Raw genomic sequence first — 21,769 nt, 5'->3', positions numbered from 1 at the left:
AAGGTATGTTGCTGATAAAATTTGTTTTGCCAGATGTTGAGGTTCTCCATTTTGCCACAGTCATGTTTGAATATACGATGCACATTTTGTCCTCATAGAGCTTCTGCAAACCTTTCTGGAGCACTCAAACCACAAAAAACGATGTGTTAAATGAAGTTGTGGATTCTATAAAGAATGTGATTTGGTTCATTGGGAATTTGCATCCTCAAGTAAGGCTTAGGGACAGGGGTGTCTTTACAGAGGAAGGGGCCCGTGTGCATCTCCCGTCATGGGCCCCCTCCTCTCACTCCGGTGTCCGGCAGCCGACTGACGCGGCTGGCCGTCCACCGCAGAATCAATAGACTCTGGGCACTAGAGTGTGCACGGAGTCTATTGTGCATGCACAGGTCGCCGGGGAAATGGCGCGGCCGCCATTTTCCTGGCAATTTCCTCACAGCGCATGCGCAAAACACCGGAAAAATGGATGCGGCAGCCATTTTCCTCTGTTTGAGCAGCACTGGGAGACCCGACGCGGGACCTCAGAGAGGTAAGTTTTACATAATATGGGTGCACCCATTATAGATACGTATTTTTTACATTTGGTACAAATTAAGAATTTTTTATAACATTTTTAATAGTTAATAAATTGTTTGATATTTTGTTATATAAGTTTTACAGCAAGAATTCTATAGGCTCCTTTTTCATAACAGTGCTGGTCTAGGCATTTAAGTTTGTAAGTAGCTAGATGAGAAAGCAGAAGATTACATGTTTCTCTTGTTCAATAAAGTAGTTATCAGCAGATCAGTGCTCCTAACATTTACAACAACAATTATACCCACAGATGGAGGACCGGGACTTTCTAGGGCAGATCTGTCTACCATCAATAAAAGAGTACAGTAACTATATACTTTTTTGAATTCCCCTTTGGATATCTGTGCTACAGGTAGACCTATTAGAGCAGTGGTCGCCAACCTTAATTAAGATGTGAGCTACTTTAGTAAAATTAAACCTCCTAAAGAGCTAATAAAATTGTAGAAAAAAAATCTGGCTAATAACCGAACAATTGAATGTCATTTAAGGAAAATTTTTAAAAATGTTTCATACAAAACAACAATGCATTTAATTATTATAGTGATATTGTTGTAGTTTGTAAATAAAATGTAAGCACAGGCACATTTCACTGTTAATTACCGGCTCCAAGGAGGTACGTGGGGCAAAATATACTGTATAGGCAGGGCTGGGCGGGAGTCATTCGCTCTGCCGTGCTGTAGACGCCGTGGGTGGAACCACAGGAAAGCACAGCTGTGACAATCACCTGACGTGCTTCCCTGTAGCTCCACCCATGGCGTCGACACCACGGGGGAGCATGCGTCAGAGGTCACTTCCTCCTAGTTTACATGGCAGTACTGCAGCTAGGTAAGCTACCAAAATTAAGACCACGAGCTACCTGTACCTCACGAGCTACGGGTTGGAGACCACTGTATTAGAGCCATTCGTTATAGAATATATGCAAATCATCTTTATAAGTAAAGTTTTATGGAAACCAAGTCAGTATAGTATAATATTCAGCGACTTAATGAGTGGACATCTCACATGTTTCATTTGTTTTGCATATTTTAGAAAATTATGTTTGTTTTTAATAAATGAATGTGTATAAACTAGGGGTGTGCAGCGGCCACTTTTCATGTTTTGTTTTTGGTTTTGGATCTGGATCTTTCTTCGTGTTTTGGATCTGGATTGGTTTTGCCAAAATTACCCTTCCGTGTTTTGGGTTGTGGGTTTTGGATCTGTATTTTTTTTTTAAAAAGCATAAAAACAGCTAAGATCACAGAATTTGTGGGTTTTTCTGCTCCTATGCTATTAGTAACCTCAATAACCTTAATTTCCACTCATTTCCAGTCTATTCTGAACACCTCACAATAGTGTTTTTATGTCCAAAAGGTTGCACCGAGGTAACTGGATGACTATGCTAAGCGACACGAGTGGGCAGCACAAACACGTGGCCCATCTAGGAGTGACACTGCAGTGGCAGACAGGATGGCAGTTTGAAAAACTAGGCCCCAAACAGTACATAATGCAAAGAAAAAAAAGAGTTGCAAGATGGAATTGTCCTTGGGCCCTCCCACCCACCCTTATGTTGTATAAATAGGACATATACACTTTAGCAAACCAATCATTTCAGCGCCAGGGTCTGCCACACGACTGTGGCTGAAATAATTGGGCCCCCACAAAACAAGCTGGCAATTAATCTGTCCCTGCACAAACTGGCTCTACAGAGGCAAGATGTCGTCCTCATCGTCCTCATCCACCGATTCCTCACCCTCTTCAGTGTTGTGTACATCCTCATCCTCACAGAGTATTAATTCATCCCCGCTGGAATCCACCACCACAGGTCCCTCTGTACGTTCCGGAGGCTGGTCTCCCTGGAAGAGTTGATAATTCATTTTGAAGAACATCATCTTCACCATATTTTGTGGAAGCAACCTCCTACGCCTTTCGCTGACAAGGTTCCCGGCTGCACTAAACACTCTTTCGGAGTACACACTGGAGGGGGGGCAACTCAGGTAAAATAGAGCCAGTTTGTACAGGGGCCTCCAATTTGCCTCTTTTTCCTGCCAGTACAGGTACGGACTGTCTGACATGCCTACTTGGATGCTGTCACCGATGTAATCCTTTAACAGACAGACGCACGCTTGTCGCTGCTGCTTTGAGGATGCAGGTGCGGCTACAGCCCACACAATTCACAAAGACAGAAAAAAAAAGAAGAATTTTTTAATTTTTGTGGAGTGCGCTTTGGGGGTTACAGCACCCTTTAACGGTCAAGGCAGCCGGCCCTTTACTTATGACACAGGCGCACGCTTGACGCTACTTTGTTGATGCACGTGCGGCTACTGTGCACACAATTCACAAACACACAAAAATATATATTTTTATTTTTTTTGGAGTGCACTTTGGGGGTTACAGCACCCTTTAATGGACAAGCCAGCCGGCCCTTTACTTATGACACAGGCGCACGCTTGACGCTACTTTGTTGATGCACGTGCGGCTACTGTGCACACAATTCACAAACACACAAAAATATATATTTTTATTTTTTTTGGAGTGCACTTTGGGAGTTACAGCACCCTTTAACGGTCAAGCCAGCCGGCCCTTTACTTATGACACAGGCGCACGGTTTGCGTTACTTTGTTGATGCACGTGCGGCTACTGCGCACACAATTCAGAAACATAGAAAAAAAAAAAATTTTTTTGGAGTGCACTTTGGGGGAGCACCCCTGATGCACAGATCACCCCCTGGACAACACTACAGCACCCCTCTAGGACTACAGCCTTTATGGGACACTGCACAACACAGTCCAGCCAGCCCCTATAGACTTTGGAGTGGACACAGCCCCTTTGACTGCAACTGACTGCACAAAACAGCCCAGCCAGCCCCTATGACCGCAGCACAACACAGCCCAGCCAGCCCCTATGGACAACAGCAGCACAACACAGCCCAGCCAGCCCCTATGGACAACAGCAGCACAACACAGCCAAGTCAGCCCCTATGGACTGAGTGGTCACAGCCCTTATGGACAACAGCAGCACAACACAGCCCAGCTAGCCCTAGCTCCCACCCTCTCTCTTCACTGTCCACAGCCGCAGTGAGAAATGGTGCCGACGCGGGGACCTTTTATAGAATCCAAAACCCGCGAGATCCGGAAGGCGGGATGATGACGTTTTGCCTCGATTTCAGATCCGAGTCAGGCGGGAAAAGTCGAGCCTGACTCGGATACAACTCGGATCGGGGGGGTTCGGATTTCAGAAATCCGAACCCGCTCATCCCTAGTATAAACTGCTAATGGTTCACATTGTAATTTTTAAATATCCTTGAGTTATTAGTCCATGAGACATTATTCACCCTAAAGTGTCTAGCGCAGCACTGCTTTATTTTTGTAGGTATAATATGAGATAAAAATGGGAACCTGCTAAGATCTGGAAACTTACATGGGGAAGCAAAGTTGCGTAGTGGTTATCATGGGGGAGATGTACTAAGCCTTGGAGAGAGATAAAGTGGAGAGAAATAAAGTACTAACCAATCAGCTATATGACATTTAGAAGCTGATTGGTTGGTACTTTGGACCTCATTCAGAGTCGGTCGTTAGGTCCGCTCTATCGTAAGGGAAAAGGGGCCGGATATGCAAATGCAGCGATCGCAAGATGCGTCGCTAAGATGGGCTCGCTAGCTGAACGAGCGTCCGTAAGACTAAAAACACGCCCCCTTTGCGATCGCAACACACGTCATCTCCGGGGATATAAGGATTAATCGAGACCATCGGAGCTGCTCCCATTTCTTAAGGCTGACCATACCCTCACTCAAGCACTACGATCTAGCCAGTGTAAAAACCTCCCATGTCACAAGTGCCATGACACTACTTTGTTAATTATACACTCCCATTAAACTCCGTTTGCATAGTCAGGCACGCCTGCGATCGCATCTCCACTCCCCCGTTCACAAGCACCTTGCCGTTACCTCCCTCAAACGGCTCATTCTGTCACTCAAACTAACAACCTGGCTGTGTTCAAGGAGAGAGAAATTTCCGATCTCAACAGCTAGTTTGCGCACGCGCATTGCAAATCTTACACATGCGCAGTTTAGTGAACTTCGCTGGGTACGACCGAGCGGCCACTTACGACCGACTCTGAATGAGGTCCTTTATTTCTCTCCACTTTATCACTCTCCAAGGATTAGTACAGCTTCCCCCATGAGTTAAATTCCAGAGAATGGCCTATATGTGTGGAGTTTGTATGTTCTCTCAATGTTTGTGTGATTTTCCTCAGGGTGATCCAGTTTCCTCCCACACTCCAAACACTTAGTGGTAAGTTAATTGGCTGTTGACAAAAAAAAAACTAGTGTGTGTGGTAGGGAATATAGATTACAAGCTCCACTAGCGCAGGCACCAGGGCCATAACTAGGTGTGTGCGAGTGGTGTGACCAGACAGAATCAGGCCCTACATATCCTCCGTGGCCCTAAATATCCTCTGTAGGCATGGCGATTGGTGGGTTACCCATCGATAGTGCCATTGGTAATTACCTTTGATGGATGATGCTGATTTGCCCTCTGTAAAGTGTTGCCCAATATGTGTGCGCTATATAAATAACTGTGGGCGGCACCGCCACTCACCCACAGCTCCTGCAACTGGCTAGCAGGGTGCCTGAATCTCTGCAGCAGTGCCGCCTGTAGCTGCCAGGCTCTCTGCAGCAGTGCTGTCTGGAGCATCCTTAAGACCCTCCAGACTGTCACAACGTTGCCCTTACAGCAGCCCGGAACATCCTGAGGATACTCCGGGCATTGCTGTAATCACCCGGTCCCGGATGCAGGCCAAGCCCCCTCCAGAGGGGGCATGGCCTTCATTGGGAGCAGTAGCTACGGCACTGGCAGGAACTGATGTGAATGACTAAGGGCATGATTCAGAGGTGGGAGCTATTCATGCACATCTGTGATTTCTACCAGATTTGCAAGTTATGCAAATGCCAGTTTCAGCATTCACATTCTGTAATAGCCTGTGACTGACTGAGTAAACCCTGAGATGTCCACATCCACTATCTGAGCACAGTGCAAATTTGCTGGTGGTTAAGAACACTACACCATTGCTGGCACCATCGACCCCTCGAGTAGCCTATGGCTTTCGCATTGCATCTCAAATCCCTCAAAGATGCCCTCGGTGGCTGAAGTGCTGCGAAAGAGAAGGCAGTCACATGCATTTACACGGCCATGTCATACCCATAAAGCGCCTATAAGACAGCCTCTTTTCGCATTCACTCCAGGTCACCGCCCAGAAACGCCCATGATTTGCAGTCTCATTTTCTAATGATACCGATCCTGTATGCAACTGCGACTACTTTCCTACAGTTAGGTTCGCGTATGTGCACTCAGTATGGGTTTTGTGGACTTTTTGCGAATGCACAGTAGTCAAAAACATTAAACTGTGCAAGTGTTGCCCTAGTATGTGTGCGCTATATTAATAACTGTTAATATATAAATATACTAGCTGAAGTACCCGGCGTTGTTATTAACTTTTATTATGTGATGTCATCCAAATCCATCCAGTGGAAGGCCCAGAACAGGCTCCATGGGTCAAAGTTCTTCCCAGCGCACTCCGCCGTGAGGTCCGTCCAGGACCCCAACCACTCCATTAGGCATCCCAGACCAATAGCCACCCCTCTGTGAAGTTTTCATCCAAATCCGTCCAGTGGAAGGCCCAGAACAGGCTCCTCTGGTCAAAGTTCTGCCCAGCATACACCAACGGGAGGTCCGATCGGGACTTCAATCCCCTAGTACAGTATGTTTTCTGGGATCCAAAGTTAGTACTATGTAATGCCATTCAAATCCATCCAGTGGAAGGCCCAGAACAGGCGCCCTGGGTCAAAGTTATGCCCGGCGCACTAAGCTGTGAGGTCTGACCAGGAACCCAAAAACTCCATTCGGAATCCCAGACCAATATACGGATCGGCAGTCGCACTACACGGTGCTAAGATGTACACTGCAAAAACTGGACACTGATAGCAGCAGCAGCCACGCTCATACACTGCCTACACCCACCCTACTGCTGCCCAGTGCAGCCTCCCCAGCAGCAGCCTCTCTCTGTGACCTCTCCGCCACTGACTATATAGATGGGGAATACGCCACTGTTTAGAGACGATAGGGGACAACATCTGCGTTTTGGCAAACTATAACAAGTGAAAGCAGTCCCCCTCCTTATAGTATGTGTGCGAATATTAAAAATATTGAATTCGAGACATAAATCTGATCTAATAGCGAAAAGCGAGAGTTGATGTCCCTCAGCTTCCCCTCCCATTGGCGCCGCAGTGGTACGGTCCTCTCCGTGACGTCACAATCGCGGCAGTTGGCCGGCTGCCGGAGAGGAGTCGCCATTGCTGTAGTGTGAGGTTACCGGAGAGGAAGCAGCTGGGGTAGGGACGTGCAGGCAGCTGTGTTACCGCCACTGTCATCCTGTCCGCGGCCACACTCCGGCCTTACATCAACTTAGTATTTCGTCTCATTAGGATTGCTAAGGGCGACCATGGCCTGCGGGGCGACGCTAAAGCGCTCAATGGAGTTTGAGGCCTTGCTTAACCCGCAGTCACCTAAGCGCCGTCGGTGCACCCCACTCCCGGGATCACCGGCCACCCCCTCCCCCCAGAGATGCGGGTTAAGACAAGAGAGCCAACCAGGCCAGCAATCCCCACTGCCCCAGCTGGGTGGTGACCGGAGGCTTACACCGGGTACGTACACTGACCTGCCCAGCTATCTTCTGTCATTCATATATTGTAATGTGTATATTGCTGCTGGGATTGAAATGTCACCCGACTCAGGTCTTCCATTGTGCGTGCGATGATGGATTCATGTGACTTGCAGTATTGATAAGTCACCCCATCTACATAGAGAGGTAAATGTGTGTGTATATACTGTATATGTGTGTGTGTTCTAGGCGCAGTGCCATCTGTACACATAACTAGGTGTGTATTTGCTGGTGATGAGAGACTTTGCATCTTTATCGTGTTTTCTTAGTTTTTGCTGTTAATTGTGTAGCAGATGTTTGTGTGACACTGCTGGCTGATTATGTGCTGTTTTTTTCTGCCTCCTTTATATTGTGGGTTATTGTCTGGAGATCAAGCCCTCTATTCAAGTGACAGCTCTTCATTACATGCTAAGGATTTTCTGTGGCTAATGCAGACTCGGTGATGATACATTTTCACAAATGGAGGAACATGGTTTTTACAGCTGTATAATTACCTTATTAGAGAAGGTGGCAATTCTCACTGATGCATGTGCTGCTGTCTGACACCTCTGCTATTTATTTTAAAACCTGTTTGCAGCCCCATACCGACTTTACGCCCTCTCCTGTGGATCACCTTGGTTCCACCTCACTGCATACTATTTGCAGAAAATACATGAGAACCATGAGGCCTAGATTGAACCTTTACTTAAATGTAACGTTTATCTAATGTAAATAACACTTTCTGGATAATCCCAAGAGGCAGATAAACAATGTTGCAAAAGAAAAAAGACTTTTGTTTCTCGTTTTCTAGTTATGGCAATGGTTCCACATTTTCTCTGGCACCTAGTTTTATTTAACGTAAGCCCCCCCATACATCAGCAATTTGCAATCGATTGAAAAAGGGAAAGATTTTTATACACAATCGATTGCAAATTGCACGATTGCTGCAATCAATTGCTGATGTATAGGGGCCTTTACTCCCAAATTCTAAATTTTGTGCAAAAGAGAGGAAATGTAAAAGCTGTGATTCATAAATAAAGCAGACTGTCTCCTTTGTTTTTCTGTGCACAGGCCTGGTTGTCCTTTGCTCTTTAAAATGCTAATAGTACTCCCTCTTTATATTACTCTCCCTGATGTCCCCAGGGATACCTTTATTGAAAGGAGAAGAGGATTAGTATCCTCTAGCACTAGTGGCATTTTGGTAATCCACTTTACACTGAACATGTTCTATGTTTTATAGGTTATACATTAGTAATTCAGACATTAATTTTCTTATGCTACAAATATCCTATCTGCCTGCTCTGCTCCCAAAAATGTTTTATTACTTATCAAGAACGTTTTTGCAGAATACTGGACCTGCCTAAATTACACTTTTTACAATTTGTAACATGCCTTCAAATGCAGGCTTTTCAGCTAGTGCTGGCTGGAAGCTACCATGATGGTCTGTCATAATGGACAGTACTGTGTTTATGTTAATGAATGGTCCTACATTTTAGGCATGGTAAGTACCCATTTGTTCCTCTAGACATATGTTTTGACACTGATCGTGTTAAGCTGGCCACACACATGGCAATCTGCACACAATGAGCCGATGTGTACGATTTCCTTGAAACTCTCCCCGGCAACTCTGCACACAATTTGGTGTCCAATCTTCATACGATCTCTCCTGCATCCAGACTTTCACAGTGCCTCGCGTCCTAGATTGTCAGATCTGCCCTACTGCACGGCAGATCTGAAGATGCGATGTGCGACCAGTGGGGCCGCGCATCGTGATCGTGACTGGGGACTCACGATTTACTCAGGATTTGGCCATATTTTGCACGAACTGTTCCAATGTGTCTGGATCGGCCAGATCGGGTAAGATATCGTGTGTGTGTGTGGCCAGCTTAAGACTTTCGGACTCGCTAAAGTGGGAATTTGTCAAGAAAATAAGAGCCCATAATGCTTTTTTTTTTTTTTCTTTCTGCTTTCTTGACAATGGGATTTCAGGTAAGTGTGTATGTATTCTCTATCTCTGTACAAAAAATAACTGGCTATGATTTGAAGAGAGCATAAATCTTTGTTTTAATATATATGTATTTAAGATTGGTTAGTATAGCATTTGTTTTATTGTGCATTTTCTATTTTTTTTTTCTTTGTTTCCTTCCATTTAGAACAAATCTTTCAGAACCTAAGACAAGAGTACACACGCTACCAGAGACGAAGGCAGCTAGAAGCTTTCAACCAAAGTGAATCTGGGCACTCAAGTGAGATTCAAGCCAGTTCATCTCTCTCAGCCCCATCTTCTCCAGGTAATGCGAGAACTGCAGTAAAATAATGTCTGCCTTTAATGTGTGTATTTTAGCCTGGGGTCAATTTAGTTGCAGTGCCAGGCTGCCGGCAACGGTGTCGAAATGCTGTTGCAGGGACAACTTATGTCCTTAGCAGTTATGCACCACGTTGCTCCATAGCTTAGTACAGTGGGGAAAACACAGATATACAAGGTAGGTAAAATAAATGCAGATGTGAAAGGAAGGTGTAGGAAATTGCCTCCTGGTGAGCGCTAAATATCTAGTGGGAAAGGGCAGGGACTGTTTGAATAATTATTTTCTGTAAAGCACAGGAATAATTGCCCCCATTTTCTCATAGTTGTAATGTCGTGGAGGGGTTATTGTTAAGGAATCCAGACATGCCGTGCATTGGGGAAGTATGGTCATATAGGGTGGGGAAGGGGGGGTGGCGTTCTCTGTTGTCCATGCTTTAGTGACTTTGCATAATGTGTATTCTTTAATTATTTTAGTTTTTATTATTTTATTTTATTTTTTTCTCTTGGTCTGACACTTGTCTAATCTGTGATCGTTTATTTGAGTGGAATAGATTCCTGTGCAGCCTGGTCGAATATTGAGTACCGAGGGCCTTCTTATTCAGAATATAGTTTTTATACTGAGTTACATTGATCCTTTATTAAACCATTTTCTATATTCTGCTGGTACTTTCCTTTTACTGTTCTGATTTTCTGTTGATGGCCTGAATGGTGCCATTGAGCATCATATTGTGGCTATTATCCTGCAAGGGGTTTTCATACCTGTGGACTCTGGGCCTGATTCAGACCCGGTCGCAAGCGCTGAGCGCTCGCAACTGGGTCGATGTTTGCCCACTGGGCATGCGAACGACTGAGCCGGCTCCGTCGTGAGCATGCGCGAGACCTGGCTAGCGACTGGTGCTCCATCGCTCCGGGTCTCGCACCAAAGGGGGCGAGCTGTCGATGGTGATTGACAGCTCGCCCCGTTAGGTAGGCGAGGCAGGGGGGTGGATTCACAAACTGAGGCATTCCCATGCGAACGCCTGCTGTTTGTGGGCGGCCCCACTCCCAAGGGTGCAGAGTGGTTTCCACACCTTTGCACCCCAAAACCGCAATAATTTTATTTATTTTTTTCCCCCGCTGGCTATTTATACGCAAAACTTTTTCGCCTATTACATTGGGTTTACTTTCTGCGTACGCGAAAAGTCTTTGCAATTGAATATGGCAAAGTTTCCGCCTGGCGAAATACGGAAATCGGCAATACTTTTTCACGGATTCAGACTTTTTAACGCTAATTGAATACAGCCCTAAACTTTCCGGCGCGATGCTGTTTCCGCTGCGTTAAGGGCAGAAAACAGCATTGCACCTGTACTTTTGTTGGATTTCTGAACTCCTCCCAGGAGTGATGCGAGAAGAAATCCTTAATCTGACTTGGCAGCGCCCTGAATTGAATAGCTCTGGGAGCTCATTCCCGGCGCTATTCAATTTACATTGAATTGAATCGAGCCCATATTGGAGAGTAGGGTCTAATAAACAAGCAGGGTCTTCAGAACGTTTAAATGCTTAGTCTGATCTTGAGAATTCATTAAGTTGCTAGCAACATGGTAGAAGACTTGTATGTCTATAAAAAAGGATATATGATGATTTTTATGTGTATAAAATCACTTAAGGCATTTCCTTTCTATGCAGGGTCAGCGGTGAAAAAAGACCAGCCAACTTTCAGCTTAAGACAAGTAGGAATTCTGTGTGAACGTCTTTTGAAGGATCATGAGGACAAAATAAGGGAAGAATATGAACAAATTCTCAACACAAAACTAGAAGGTCAGTCCTTGATTGATTAGCTGTTACCTGCTCGAAAGAATGTTTTGTGTTTCTGACTGTATAGAAGGCATTTCATCCTAGAATTAAAACTTGATGTAGTCTCACATGTTATGTGAGTTTTCTTCTGTTAACTAAAAATTGTTGCTTTTGGCAGAATAGCGAGGGAGGTCCAGTCACTTGTCTCCTTCATTACATACTCCCCATTGACAACTGTTTGATTCTTACCCTATGGGTCCAACTTTCCAGGTCCTGCAGGGTTCAGGAAGTAGTAGTTCCTGCCTCTGTTCAAGCAGTGATTGTAAGGGAACACGTCCCTGCACCATCACCAGGCTTCTACACTGTGAAATCATATCAAAATGGAGAGTCTCTATTTTGGTATGACTTATTTTATACAAAAAAAAGAAGCAGCATTAGAAACCATGGTATTCATTTTGCTTTGTAAAAGTTTCCTTTTGTGGGAATTTTATTTTGATCAATCTCACTTTTTGGGTACAGAGCAACTTTAATATTAAACCTATTTTGTGTTTGAGTCCAGGTTTAGGATATCCATTGAGTCCAGACTGTTAAATCAAATTTACTGAGGTACCAATTTAAGTAATCTGCTCAAGCATGGATATCCTTAAAATGTGGGCTGTAATGGCAGCGTTTGGGAACCACTGGACTTGGGTATGTCCTTAGATTGGCATGCACAGTGGGTGCCCCGCTGCTAATGGCTCCCACTGTGAGGGACAGATAGCGTTCCCGCTAGGCAGTTTTAGCAGGTCGCGGCGCCCTGTCCTTTTTTTTTTTTTGTTTGCCCTCTAGAAGGAGGGCAAAAAGCGCCCTGCCCTCACAGCCTGCGGTTGCAGTCTTCACCCGCGGGTCGCAGTGTCCCGCGGGTGGAGAAATGTGTGGTGACCCGGTCACCGCCGGAGAATAGACGCCGGAATCTATTCTCCCTGTCTGCAGCACTTGGGGGCTGCCCAGCATGTCCGTAAGTGCCGGACACACCCCCAAGAGTGACGAAAAGGGGACGCGTCTTATAGCCACGCCCCCTTTTCACTGACCACTCCCCCTTTTTGGGCGCACGCCTTAGGTGCGCGCACAAAGGTGCCCTCTCTAGCTCCAGCGCCCTGCCTGCCGCTGGAGCGAGAGTGAACACTAGATAGAGAGCAGGGAGTTGGGTCCCTGGGAAAATGCGGCTGGGGGATTCTCTGTGTCCTGTATACTACTAAATTATAATTTAACACTGGCTTGGGTGAAATTACCCTATTTCATATTACTTTTTTTGGGTCCAGTGGTCAAAAAATCTTGACTCGCACCAGACAACTTGAGCACACCAAAGTGAGATGTTGGCTAACATGTTGCCTGACTGATAAAATCGTCTGCCGGACATGGTTGTCATGACTCTCGGAAGTCCACCGGCAGTGTTTTGACCACCGACAACCAGCTGTCAGCGTGATGGGGTATATTTAGGAAGTCATTCATAACAGGATGGAGCAGGTGAATTGAACATCTGCAATGCTCCAGAATGCAAGTAATATCAAGAGTGGGTTATTGGAAATATTTATATTGTGAAACCTATTTTGCACTATATGCTAAAGTTATAACCAGTACTACAGTGTGCAAAAGTGACTCAATGGGTATGGGTAATATTATGCAAAATTGTCTTGAAAAATGTTGGATCATGGACATAACAAGGGGAGCCCTTTGACCCATGCTTTTTTTGTAAAAACTGCTGTGAGGATATTTAGCGTTTTAACAACTATACTGTGAATAAAGTGCAAAGAACTGTGGCTGGTTTAAACTGCCCATGACTAAGTAACTTGGCTAGAAAAGTTCTTGCAAAATGAAGAGCCGAGCACAAAGGGAATAATAGAAAGTATGGCTAGAGTACCATATTTTTTTTTTTTTTTTTTGTCTTCTTGTAAAGTGGTGAAAGTTTAGATTTGAAAATGCAAATTTATTTACTCTACTTTGTACTTTTTCTTGTTTACCTAGAACAATATGAATCGTTTGTGAAATTTACACATGATCAGATTATGCGACGGTATGGGGCAAGGCCTACAAGCTGTAAGTGCATTTTATTTTAAGATTGGATTTTCAACATCCACAATCTGTTAACTAAATTTCAGTAGTGAAATCTAGTGTGAAGGCAGTTTTCATTTGTGTGTGTGTGTGTGTGACTTGCTGGTTTCATAGTTAAAAAGAAACTGCTTTGTATTAAAGAACTTGCAAAATAGATAGATGTAGCCTAATAACAAAGTCTGAGATTTAATTAACTGATTTTTCTTTTGTAGGACTTTATTGTGAACAATATGCAGATGCTGTTTCTAGCGACAAATTGAGAGCTTTTACTGAGGCTGTGTTCTGTAGTAGTTACGATGGCAGGAATCTGCTGTGGCTATTTCCCAGTGGTAATATCTTATACCCCTTTTACACCGGAGCTAAAACCCGGGTTTTTGAAGGGTTAACCCGGGCAGCTCCCTGGTGTAAAAGGGGAGAGAGTTGGATCGCCGGGTCGAGTGACCCGGCAATCCAACCCAGGTAACTAGCAGGGTTTAACACGGGCGTGAGAACAGCGCACTCCGGGTCACGATGACCTAGAGTGTGCTGCTAGCTGGCCGATTGGTCCGGCTTCAGTGGCGCTTGGAGATGACGTCATCTCCAAGCGACCACTTTCACTCCGCAAAAGCCGGGTCTATGCAGACCCGACTGCGGTGTGAGCGGCGCTGACTCGGGAATATCCCGAGTCGGCGCCGGCAAAATTCCGGGCCTGATCCGGATAGGAACTTTGTTCCAACTCCGGGTCAGACCCGGAATTTAAGTGGAAAAGGGGTATTAGTGGCGTATCCTCATTGTGGGGAGGATTGCATTATTTTCTTTGTTGCAATTGGTCAGGAAGCGCAGCAGATAATAGCAAATTTTAACCTGTGAGCAGAGGGTGGGGGATCATATGGGTCTCAACTTTGGGGTGTAGTGGGCACATCCTGAAATTGTTTGTAAGTAAACTCCTCCCCCGCTACATCGCACCTGGGCTAAGTAGCAAATAAGATCCCAGTTAAACTTTTATGGCCAGGAGGCCAATGTCCTTCGCAGTTGTTTTTTGCATTTATTTTATGTATCAAGTTTTAACTGAAAGCTTCATGTAAAGGAGCAGCTAAGAGCGCTAACAAGCACCCCGCCTGCCACGTCTGTTCCAGGTTTTGTTCTTGATTTCAGCATAAATGGTTTTTTTTTGTAATCTTTGAATAGAAAACCTTTCAGGTTCCACAGCTGGAGTTCTGCTGGTCCAGGGACTACCCGCTGATTAGCTGCTGCTGGAACTGAATGCAACCTTTCTCATGGCAACTGAGACTGTTTTATGTAGTTAACCTATACTGCTTAGGTGCAATCTCATTCCAGCACCTGGAGAAAGTGTGGTACTAGTTCTCCTCCTTGGCAGGCTTTCCTGTCAGTTGAACCGTAGTTTTACTTCAGGAAGTCTGAGGATAGCGCGTTGCTCTCTGCTGTGCGGCACACTTGAGTGACTTTGCTTTACATGTATAACTCATGTCAGAACTGTTAGACAACATGTATGTGTGGATTAAAGTCCATTGTGGACACTAATATTCATTCTCCCTCACTCCATTGTTGATTCCACCTATTTATTTTTTTTGGAGAGTATGTTCTGCTGTGAGGACTTTCACAATGTGTATACGTGATGCAACTACTATTGGTATTATTTCAATTATGCATTAATTGCTGAAAATGTCTGACATAGCTGCTTCAGTGTAGTTCAGAGCCAGGTGGCCTGTGTACAGCTTGTGATACCGTGGTCTCAAAGCAGCAAATGGCTGCAGGTAAGTCATTGGACATGGCAGAACTGGTTTAGCTTATGGTATTGGTATAGTTCCTTGCAAAAACAGTGAAAGGGCCTCCTGAGCATCAAAGTAGATAAGTGAAACTTTGTATTTCTGATGATCCTCTTTGTGCTGGAAACCTGCCTAAATTCCACAGATGTAATAGGGTGAGAGTTTACCAGTAAACTGTCACATTGGTGGAGTTTATCGTCAAAATGGGAAAACCTCTGGATGAGTTTAAATCGTCGGTTTTCGAGTCTAAAAACATGCAAGCTTGCATCTTCTTGGGCTCTATTACATTGGGCGGGTTTAAAAAGTGTGTGCGTTTACTGCTGAACTCTCGCGCTCTCATTTTCTAAACTCTCACCCTATTACATTTGGCCGTACATGTTTCCTGGACTCCAGGTCCATCTCCACTCTTAGGCTCATCTCAACCCCTACTGTCTTAGCAGCAGTTTTGGAACCTGCTTTGGTCATGTTCATGTGAAGGTTTTTGCCTCAATTATGTGCTCTTGGGACCTTCTTTGAGGCTTCATCTTCTACATTCTGAAAGAGCGTCTGTTCAGCAAGTTTATTTTCTGGATGAATTAAATTTGGACCTATTGTTTATAGATGCTGATGTGGTCCAGGATGACTAGGATTTTGCAGACCTCTCCAGTTGGGAGGAGAATTCTTCTACAAAATGGTGTAGACAATTTCTGTCAAGAACTTGTTTCAAGATCCTGAGGCTCTTTATCTAAATAAGTGAGACATTGAGGATAGCTAAACTATTTGCTTGTTTTTTCTCACTTGATGGAATTTTTAGAGGAGGCCTGGAAAAGACTTAATAGACAATTCGAAGTGCCAAGATTCTTTCACTCGTCATGTACGTTTTGAAAAGATTTGACAAATGGGGCTCTTAAGTTATGGGAGCGTCCACTCGCAGTTATTTATCTAAATCCACTAGTGTCCCTATCCCTAATGCAGTCTCTTTATAGGACTTGGCAGATGAGAGATGTGGGAGTTAGGTTAAAGCCATTTTTGTGTCTGTAGGACCTGCTCTCTGGCCGGTATTGGCAGCTGCTTGGACTAACAAAATTTTCGAATCGTTCTTCCCATATCTATGATCTTCTCATAAAGGTAGAGCCCGAGTCACTTCTCAAATCCCATTTACAACTGGTGTTGCAGACCTTGCAGTGATATGATCAATTTTCAGAATCTTAATTCCATCGCAAAGGCTGACTTTTTATTCAACATCAGTCTTCACAGGGTGCTTTTGATTGAGAAAAGTAGCAGTCAAGAGGTCCTACACACAGTTTGTTTCGGAGGTTGTGAGTTGTATGTGCTCAGTGAAGATGTATTGCTACCCTCTGCATGAACGCTTCTATCTTTGTAGATGGTGGCTGTAGTGGATTAGAAAGTCCCGGTCTGTGTAACTGACAGCATAGGGGAGGACTTCTAAAGCGTTTCTTCACACCTGGTGTGTCTAAATGGGCTCTTCAAGCCTCTAGCCACTGTGGATCTTGCATTTCTTTCTTGGAAACTGTTCTTTTGGCTAGACAGGTTAGAGCTGATAGCCCTTGTCCTGTCAGTCTGTTTAATTTTCCATCAAGATAGAGCAGTTTGTGCATACTAAGGGGGTTCTGAGTTGGGAGCAAAGCAAGTAATTGAGCACCTTGGCAAAACCATGTTGTACTGCAGGTGGGGCAGATTTAAAATGTGCAGAGATTTTGATTTGAGAGGGTCATGTCCAAACTCTACTCTAAAATTTCAGTGTAAAAATAGTTGAATTAAAAAATGTGGGGTACATGTAAAAGCAGTTGGTATTTACCCTCCATGAAAAAAATATACATTTGCACCGCTTGCATTGCAGAATGGTCTGTCCAGGTGCAAAGGAACTTGCTTTCTTGGCTTTGCTCCCAACTCAGAATCTGCACCTAAAGGCTCCCATACATCAGCAATTAATTGCCGCAATCTGCAATCGATTGTGGCAATTCTGCAGAGAGATTTATGCACGATCGATTGTGTATGAAAAATCGAAAGATTTTTAGTCGATTACAAATTGCACGATTGCTGCAATCAATTGCTGATGTATGAGGGCCTTAAACCTATCTAAATGCTAAATCTGTTTCTCTGAATACCAACTTTTGTTTAGTTATACTAGTTTGAACTAAAAAATAGACCTGGCATATGCCTCATGCCCTTCCCCGTTGCCTGGCTGCTTTACTTGCACCCAATGATCTTCTCATGGTGCTCTGTTCTATTTCCTGCGCTGCGGTTAGAGCCAGAGATGGGACAGACCACTGTAAATTATTATATTTGTTAGTCTTTATACATTTGGGCTTGCTTAAGTTTAACTGACCTCCTATTGGTTCCTTAGCCAAGATCCAAGATAGAGGGGAGGCATTTTACTTCAGAAGCAATTCAATTTAAAAATGTGCCAACTTCCCAAGGTAGCAATGTCCCCCATATGGATACGGAGAAATAGATTTTCCAAAAAATCCAATTTTCTTTTTTTGCAATTTGCTTTACACAAATCCACCACTTTTTTTTTTTCTTTATGCTTTAGTGAAGGTATAATGTACAGATTTGCAGAGCTGTATCTAAACGTCCCCATACACTAGCAACAGATTGCCGCAATTCCCCGACACCCAGAGTTCTGGGTCAGGGCATCTGTGTAATCCAACATGTAGAATTTCACAGCTTTCCCGATGGATTGGCGACTGTCAGCCGGTGGTTCTGGTCTGATCGGTGAAACGTCTGCCAGATGTATGGGGCCCTTTAGGCTGGAGGTTAGGACACACTTGATCTAAAGGGTCAATGTACATTCATTTAGTTGTCTTGATAACCAGCATTACAAACTTATAAGCACTGCAAAGAATTTTGACAGAAGTAGTGTTTTGGGGAAAAATTTAGCTTGCAAATTTTTTTTTTCTACTTCAGGGTCCATAGGGGGTCCACAGGGTTGACCTTGGGGTATAGGTTGGGAACCAAATCCGGGCACCACGCAGTTAAAGCTTTTAGCTCCCAGGATGCACTTGGGTCCACTCTCCCTATAACCCCACCCCCAGCCAGAGGCACCTCAGTTTAAGTTGGTGCCCGGCCGGAGTTGGGTCACAGTTTAGTGCAGTGGGGAGCTGATTAACAGCCCCTAAGCTATATATTTTTTTCAAAGAACAGAGTTTTTTATTTTTTACTTTGGACTTTTAGAGCGCAGCGTTGGACTGTCCATAGGACGTCTAAGCTGCCGCTCCGTCACCCCACCGGCGCTGAGACGCCAGTACAGATCTGGGGATCTCAGCGGGACCCCAGAGTCTGTACTAGCCGGACTCTGCGGGCGCCCAGGACTGCTGCTGGATCCACGGGGAGCAGGTAAGGAGCGGGTCACCGCTTGCGGTGATCCGTGCATTTAATATGCAGTCCTGTGCCTCCGGTCTCTGGGGACAGACCGGAGGTGATGGCGGGCCCTCCCATACCCCGTGTGTCCACTAGACCACCAGGGACTTACTGATCGGTGCAGGGAGCCGGGGCGTCCCGGGGGTTAATAGCCGGCCAGGGGAGGCAGCCTTCCCTGTTACAGCGGCTCCTCCCCTCAGCTCAGCGTGCCTTTCAGTATGTATAGTCTGGCGTCGCTGAGCTGCTTCCTCCGCGGGCCACGCTTCTTCTGAGGTCTCCAGCGGCCATTTTCTTGTGGTGCAGCAGAAATCTCTGGAGATGGCAGTGAGTCCAGTCCCCCTGCGTACCTCACCATCAGGTCAGTGTACACAGCGCTGTAGCCTTCCCAGACACTGAATCTGGGTAAGTTGAATGCAGTGTAATAGTGCAGTATATTATGACATGTTTATGTACATATATACATATCTGCATGGTATGTGACTTATGCTAGTGCTGACTGTCTGTACTTAATTCTCTCACCTGTCAGTGTATATCTATCCCTTTTCTTTATCTGCCCTAATACAGCTTGACTTAGGGTGGTTCTGAGACCTCACATTTATATACTCGTTAATATTTGAGAGGTTTGTCACATACTGTTGCGTGCTGCACGTTACCACATTTTAGTTGGAACTGTGTGTTGCATACGCTGAAAATGGGTCCCTGCGGCTAATTTTGGCATCAGTCAGGACCAGTATAGCGCTGCTTGATATTTCCGCCAAGATTGGTCAGATATGTTTGACCAGGAGATAGAGCGTTATGCTGCACCCATTTTTACTATCCTGCAAGTCATGTGCTGCAGGTGTTAGTGCGGAGGATTGGTTTCATAAAGGGTTCTGTGTGTGGCGTCATCTGGTGCCGGCCCCTTTCACGACTCCCTTGGGCGGTTTATTTTCTCGGGATCCTCTCAATTGCGGATCGCCGGGCGGGCCCCATTGTTGTACCTCACTTGGGGTTACTTCACCATACTGCCCTCTTCATCTCAGGGTATCTCGCAGTTTCTTGCACTCTTCCCCTGTGACACAGACTACCGCTCCCTGCAGGTTTTTTTTTGCAGAATATGAATTCCCCCTGGTGCCACAACAGTCTGTCATTCCCCTCGCAGGGATTACCACAGCCACCCTGGGTGGATGTCGTTTTCTACGAAACGCAAAGTGGCGTGGTTGATGCCCTGTGGTTACTTCCCAGCTGGCTCTGCCGTGAACTGGATACTGTTTTGGGCTCTTTCCCTCTTACACCAAGGGGAAGCCTATTTCAGGTATTATCCCTGCTTTGGGGCTGGTAGCAGGTCCGTTCTGGTTAGAGTGAATGTTGACCTGCACTTGTATCATACAACATCAGTCTTGCGTGCCTTCGGGTTCCCTGTTGCTGACTAGAGGGTGGATCGCATGGCGGGACTCTGGCTGTTGCCAGATATGAGGTATTGCAACAGTGTTTGGCCTCCTGTCCCAAATTCCCTGAGGGTCATCACGAGTCCCTCCTGGGGTGGATGGACGTGTTACTCGTCTGATTGCAGACGTTGACGCCTCCCATTCCTGCGTGGTTGGATTCTTCGGATCCGTGGGGGGTAACTCTGCCTGAAGTCAGTATACTCGCTTTCAGGGCTTGTTACCCATCCTACCATGGTTATAGCATGGTTGGTTAGTACTATTGCATACTGAGCTGATGCATTTGTAATGTTTTTTCCCCTCCAACACGTCTGGGGTTCAAATGTATTTGGTCGTTCACGTAATATATGCAGTTGTCATAGGTGGAAATGCCTATATTGGATATCAGTCTCCTAACTTTCATGCGACTGTATCCTCCGTAATACCCTATGGCTGCGCTCTGGGAATGCAGAGGTGCAGATACCATCTATAGGGTAGATCTTGTTTGGTCCTGACCTTGACAGGATTGTAGTAACATTGGCAGTATTACTAACGACAAGTTTACCGCCTTCAGCTATGCCCACTACAAGGCCTCAGACTAAGGCCCTCATTCAGAGCCGTACGCTCTGAGCAGAGCGCACGCTCTGAATGAGGGCCGGGCTCCATTTTCATGGAGCGTCCTCCTGGACGCTCGTATAGCTGTGGGTCACCACCCACAGGCTATACGAGCGTGCTTTGTGATGGCCGCGATGGTCGAGACCATCGCGACCATCGAATTTGCGAGCCGGAGCCTGCGGTTGAGGTTTTCAACCGCAAGCTCCGGAGTGATTTTGGCTCTATCAGAGCCAAAATCACTCCAACTGACATCACTAGTGATGTCAGTGGGCCGGCTTCTGACGGGAGGCGTTCCCGTGGGAACGCCCCCGTCAGGGAGGCACGCCCCCGGCACGCCCACCAAAGGGGGCGTGCTGTCAATCAACATTGACAGCACGCCCCCTTTGATCGGACACAACGAGCGAAGGAATTTCCTTCGCTCGTCGCGTCTGGCGCATGCGCACAACGGAGCTCCCTCCGTCGTGCGCATGCTCAGTGCATAACATCGACCCACTTGCGAGCGGACAGCCGCTCGCGAGTGGGTCTGAATCAGGCCCTAAGTCTGTTAAGTCTTTGTCCTCTGGGTCAGCCTAAAGGTCTGTTTCTTCATAGACTGTCGGCCTCTACGAGGGCCGACATATCCAGTACCGAGCAGGCCTGGACTGCCAGCCGATCCTGCTTCTGAACCTACGGATATCTCTTCGGCCTGACGAGACAGGCCTACCACTGGGAGATGGCGATTTTCTCAGTTCGCCCGGTACTAGTGTCGAGTTACCGCGGCTACGTGGGTAGGAGGGTACGCCCTCTCTGTGCTCAGGCGGCCTCTTTCCAGGTGATGGTACGCAGGCCCTTATTCAGACCCGAACAGGGCCTTACAAATCCAGAAAGCTATACAGTTGTTGCGGTAAGCGGAGCTCATTATGCCATCCCCACTTTCTCAGTGAGGGACTGGTTGTTCTGCTTTCTTTCTGGTGCGGTGGCTGGTTCTCTTTGGCCTATTCTCTGTCTCACTTCCCTGAACCAGTTCCTAAAGCTACCTGGGCTCAGGAGGCAATCCCTAGGCTCCATCATACTATGTTTGGAACCTGGGGACTTTATGGTATCACTAGATATACAGGACGCGTGCCTACGGGTACTTAGAGACCTTGCCTCAGCATGGACTGAGGTTTGCTGTATCACAGCACTTACAATTTTTTGGGCTCTGCCTGTTGGGACTGTCCTTAGCCCCACAG

General features: G+C 45.9%; 1 protein-coding gene across 1 annotated transcript in view; it reads left to right on the top strand.

The window, feature by feature from the left end:
- Positions 1–6,864: 6,864 nt before the first annotated feature.
- AKIRIN1 (akirin 1) overlaps positions 6,865–21,769 on the top strand; it is a 30,300-nt gene continuing 15,395 nt past the window's right edge. Inside the window, exons 1-4 of the mRNA XM_088462303.1 lie at positions 6,865–7,246; positions 9,396–9,533; positions 11,213–11,344; positions 13,325–13,396. Of these exons, the coding sequence (XP_088318429.1) occupies positions 7,045–7,246; positions 9,396–9,533; positions 11,213–11,344; positions 13,325–13,396 (544 nt within the window). The 5' untranslated portion in view covers positions 6,865–7,044. The remainder of the gene's footprint in view (positions 7,247–9,395; positions 9,534–11,212; positions 11,345–13,324; positions 13,397–21,769) is intronic.

This window comes from Taudactylus pleione, unplaced genomic scaffold (genome assembly GCF_031769625.1).
Source record: "Taudactylus pleione unplaced genomic scaffold, aTauple2 ptg000007l, whole genome shotgun sequence".
Lineage (NCBI taxonomy): Eukaryota > Metazoa > Chordata > Amphibia > Anura > Myobatrachidae > Taudactylus > Taudactylus pleione.
Note: the sequence above shows the minus strand (reverse complement) of the source record. Positions and strands in the feature narration are given on the sequence as shown.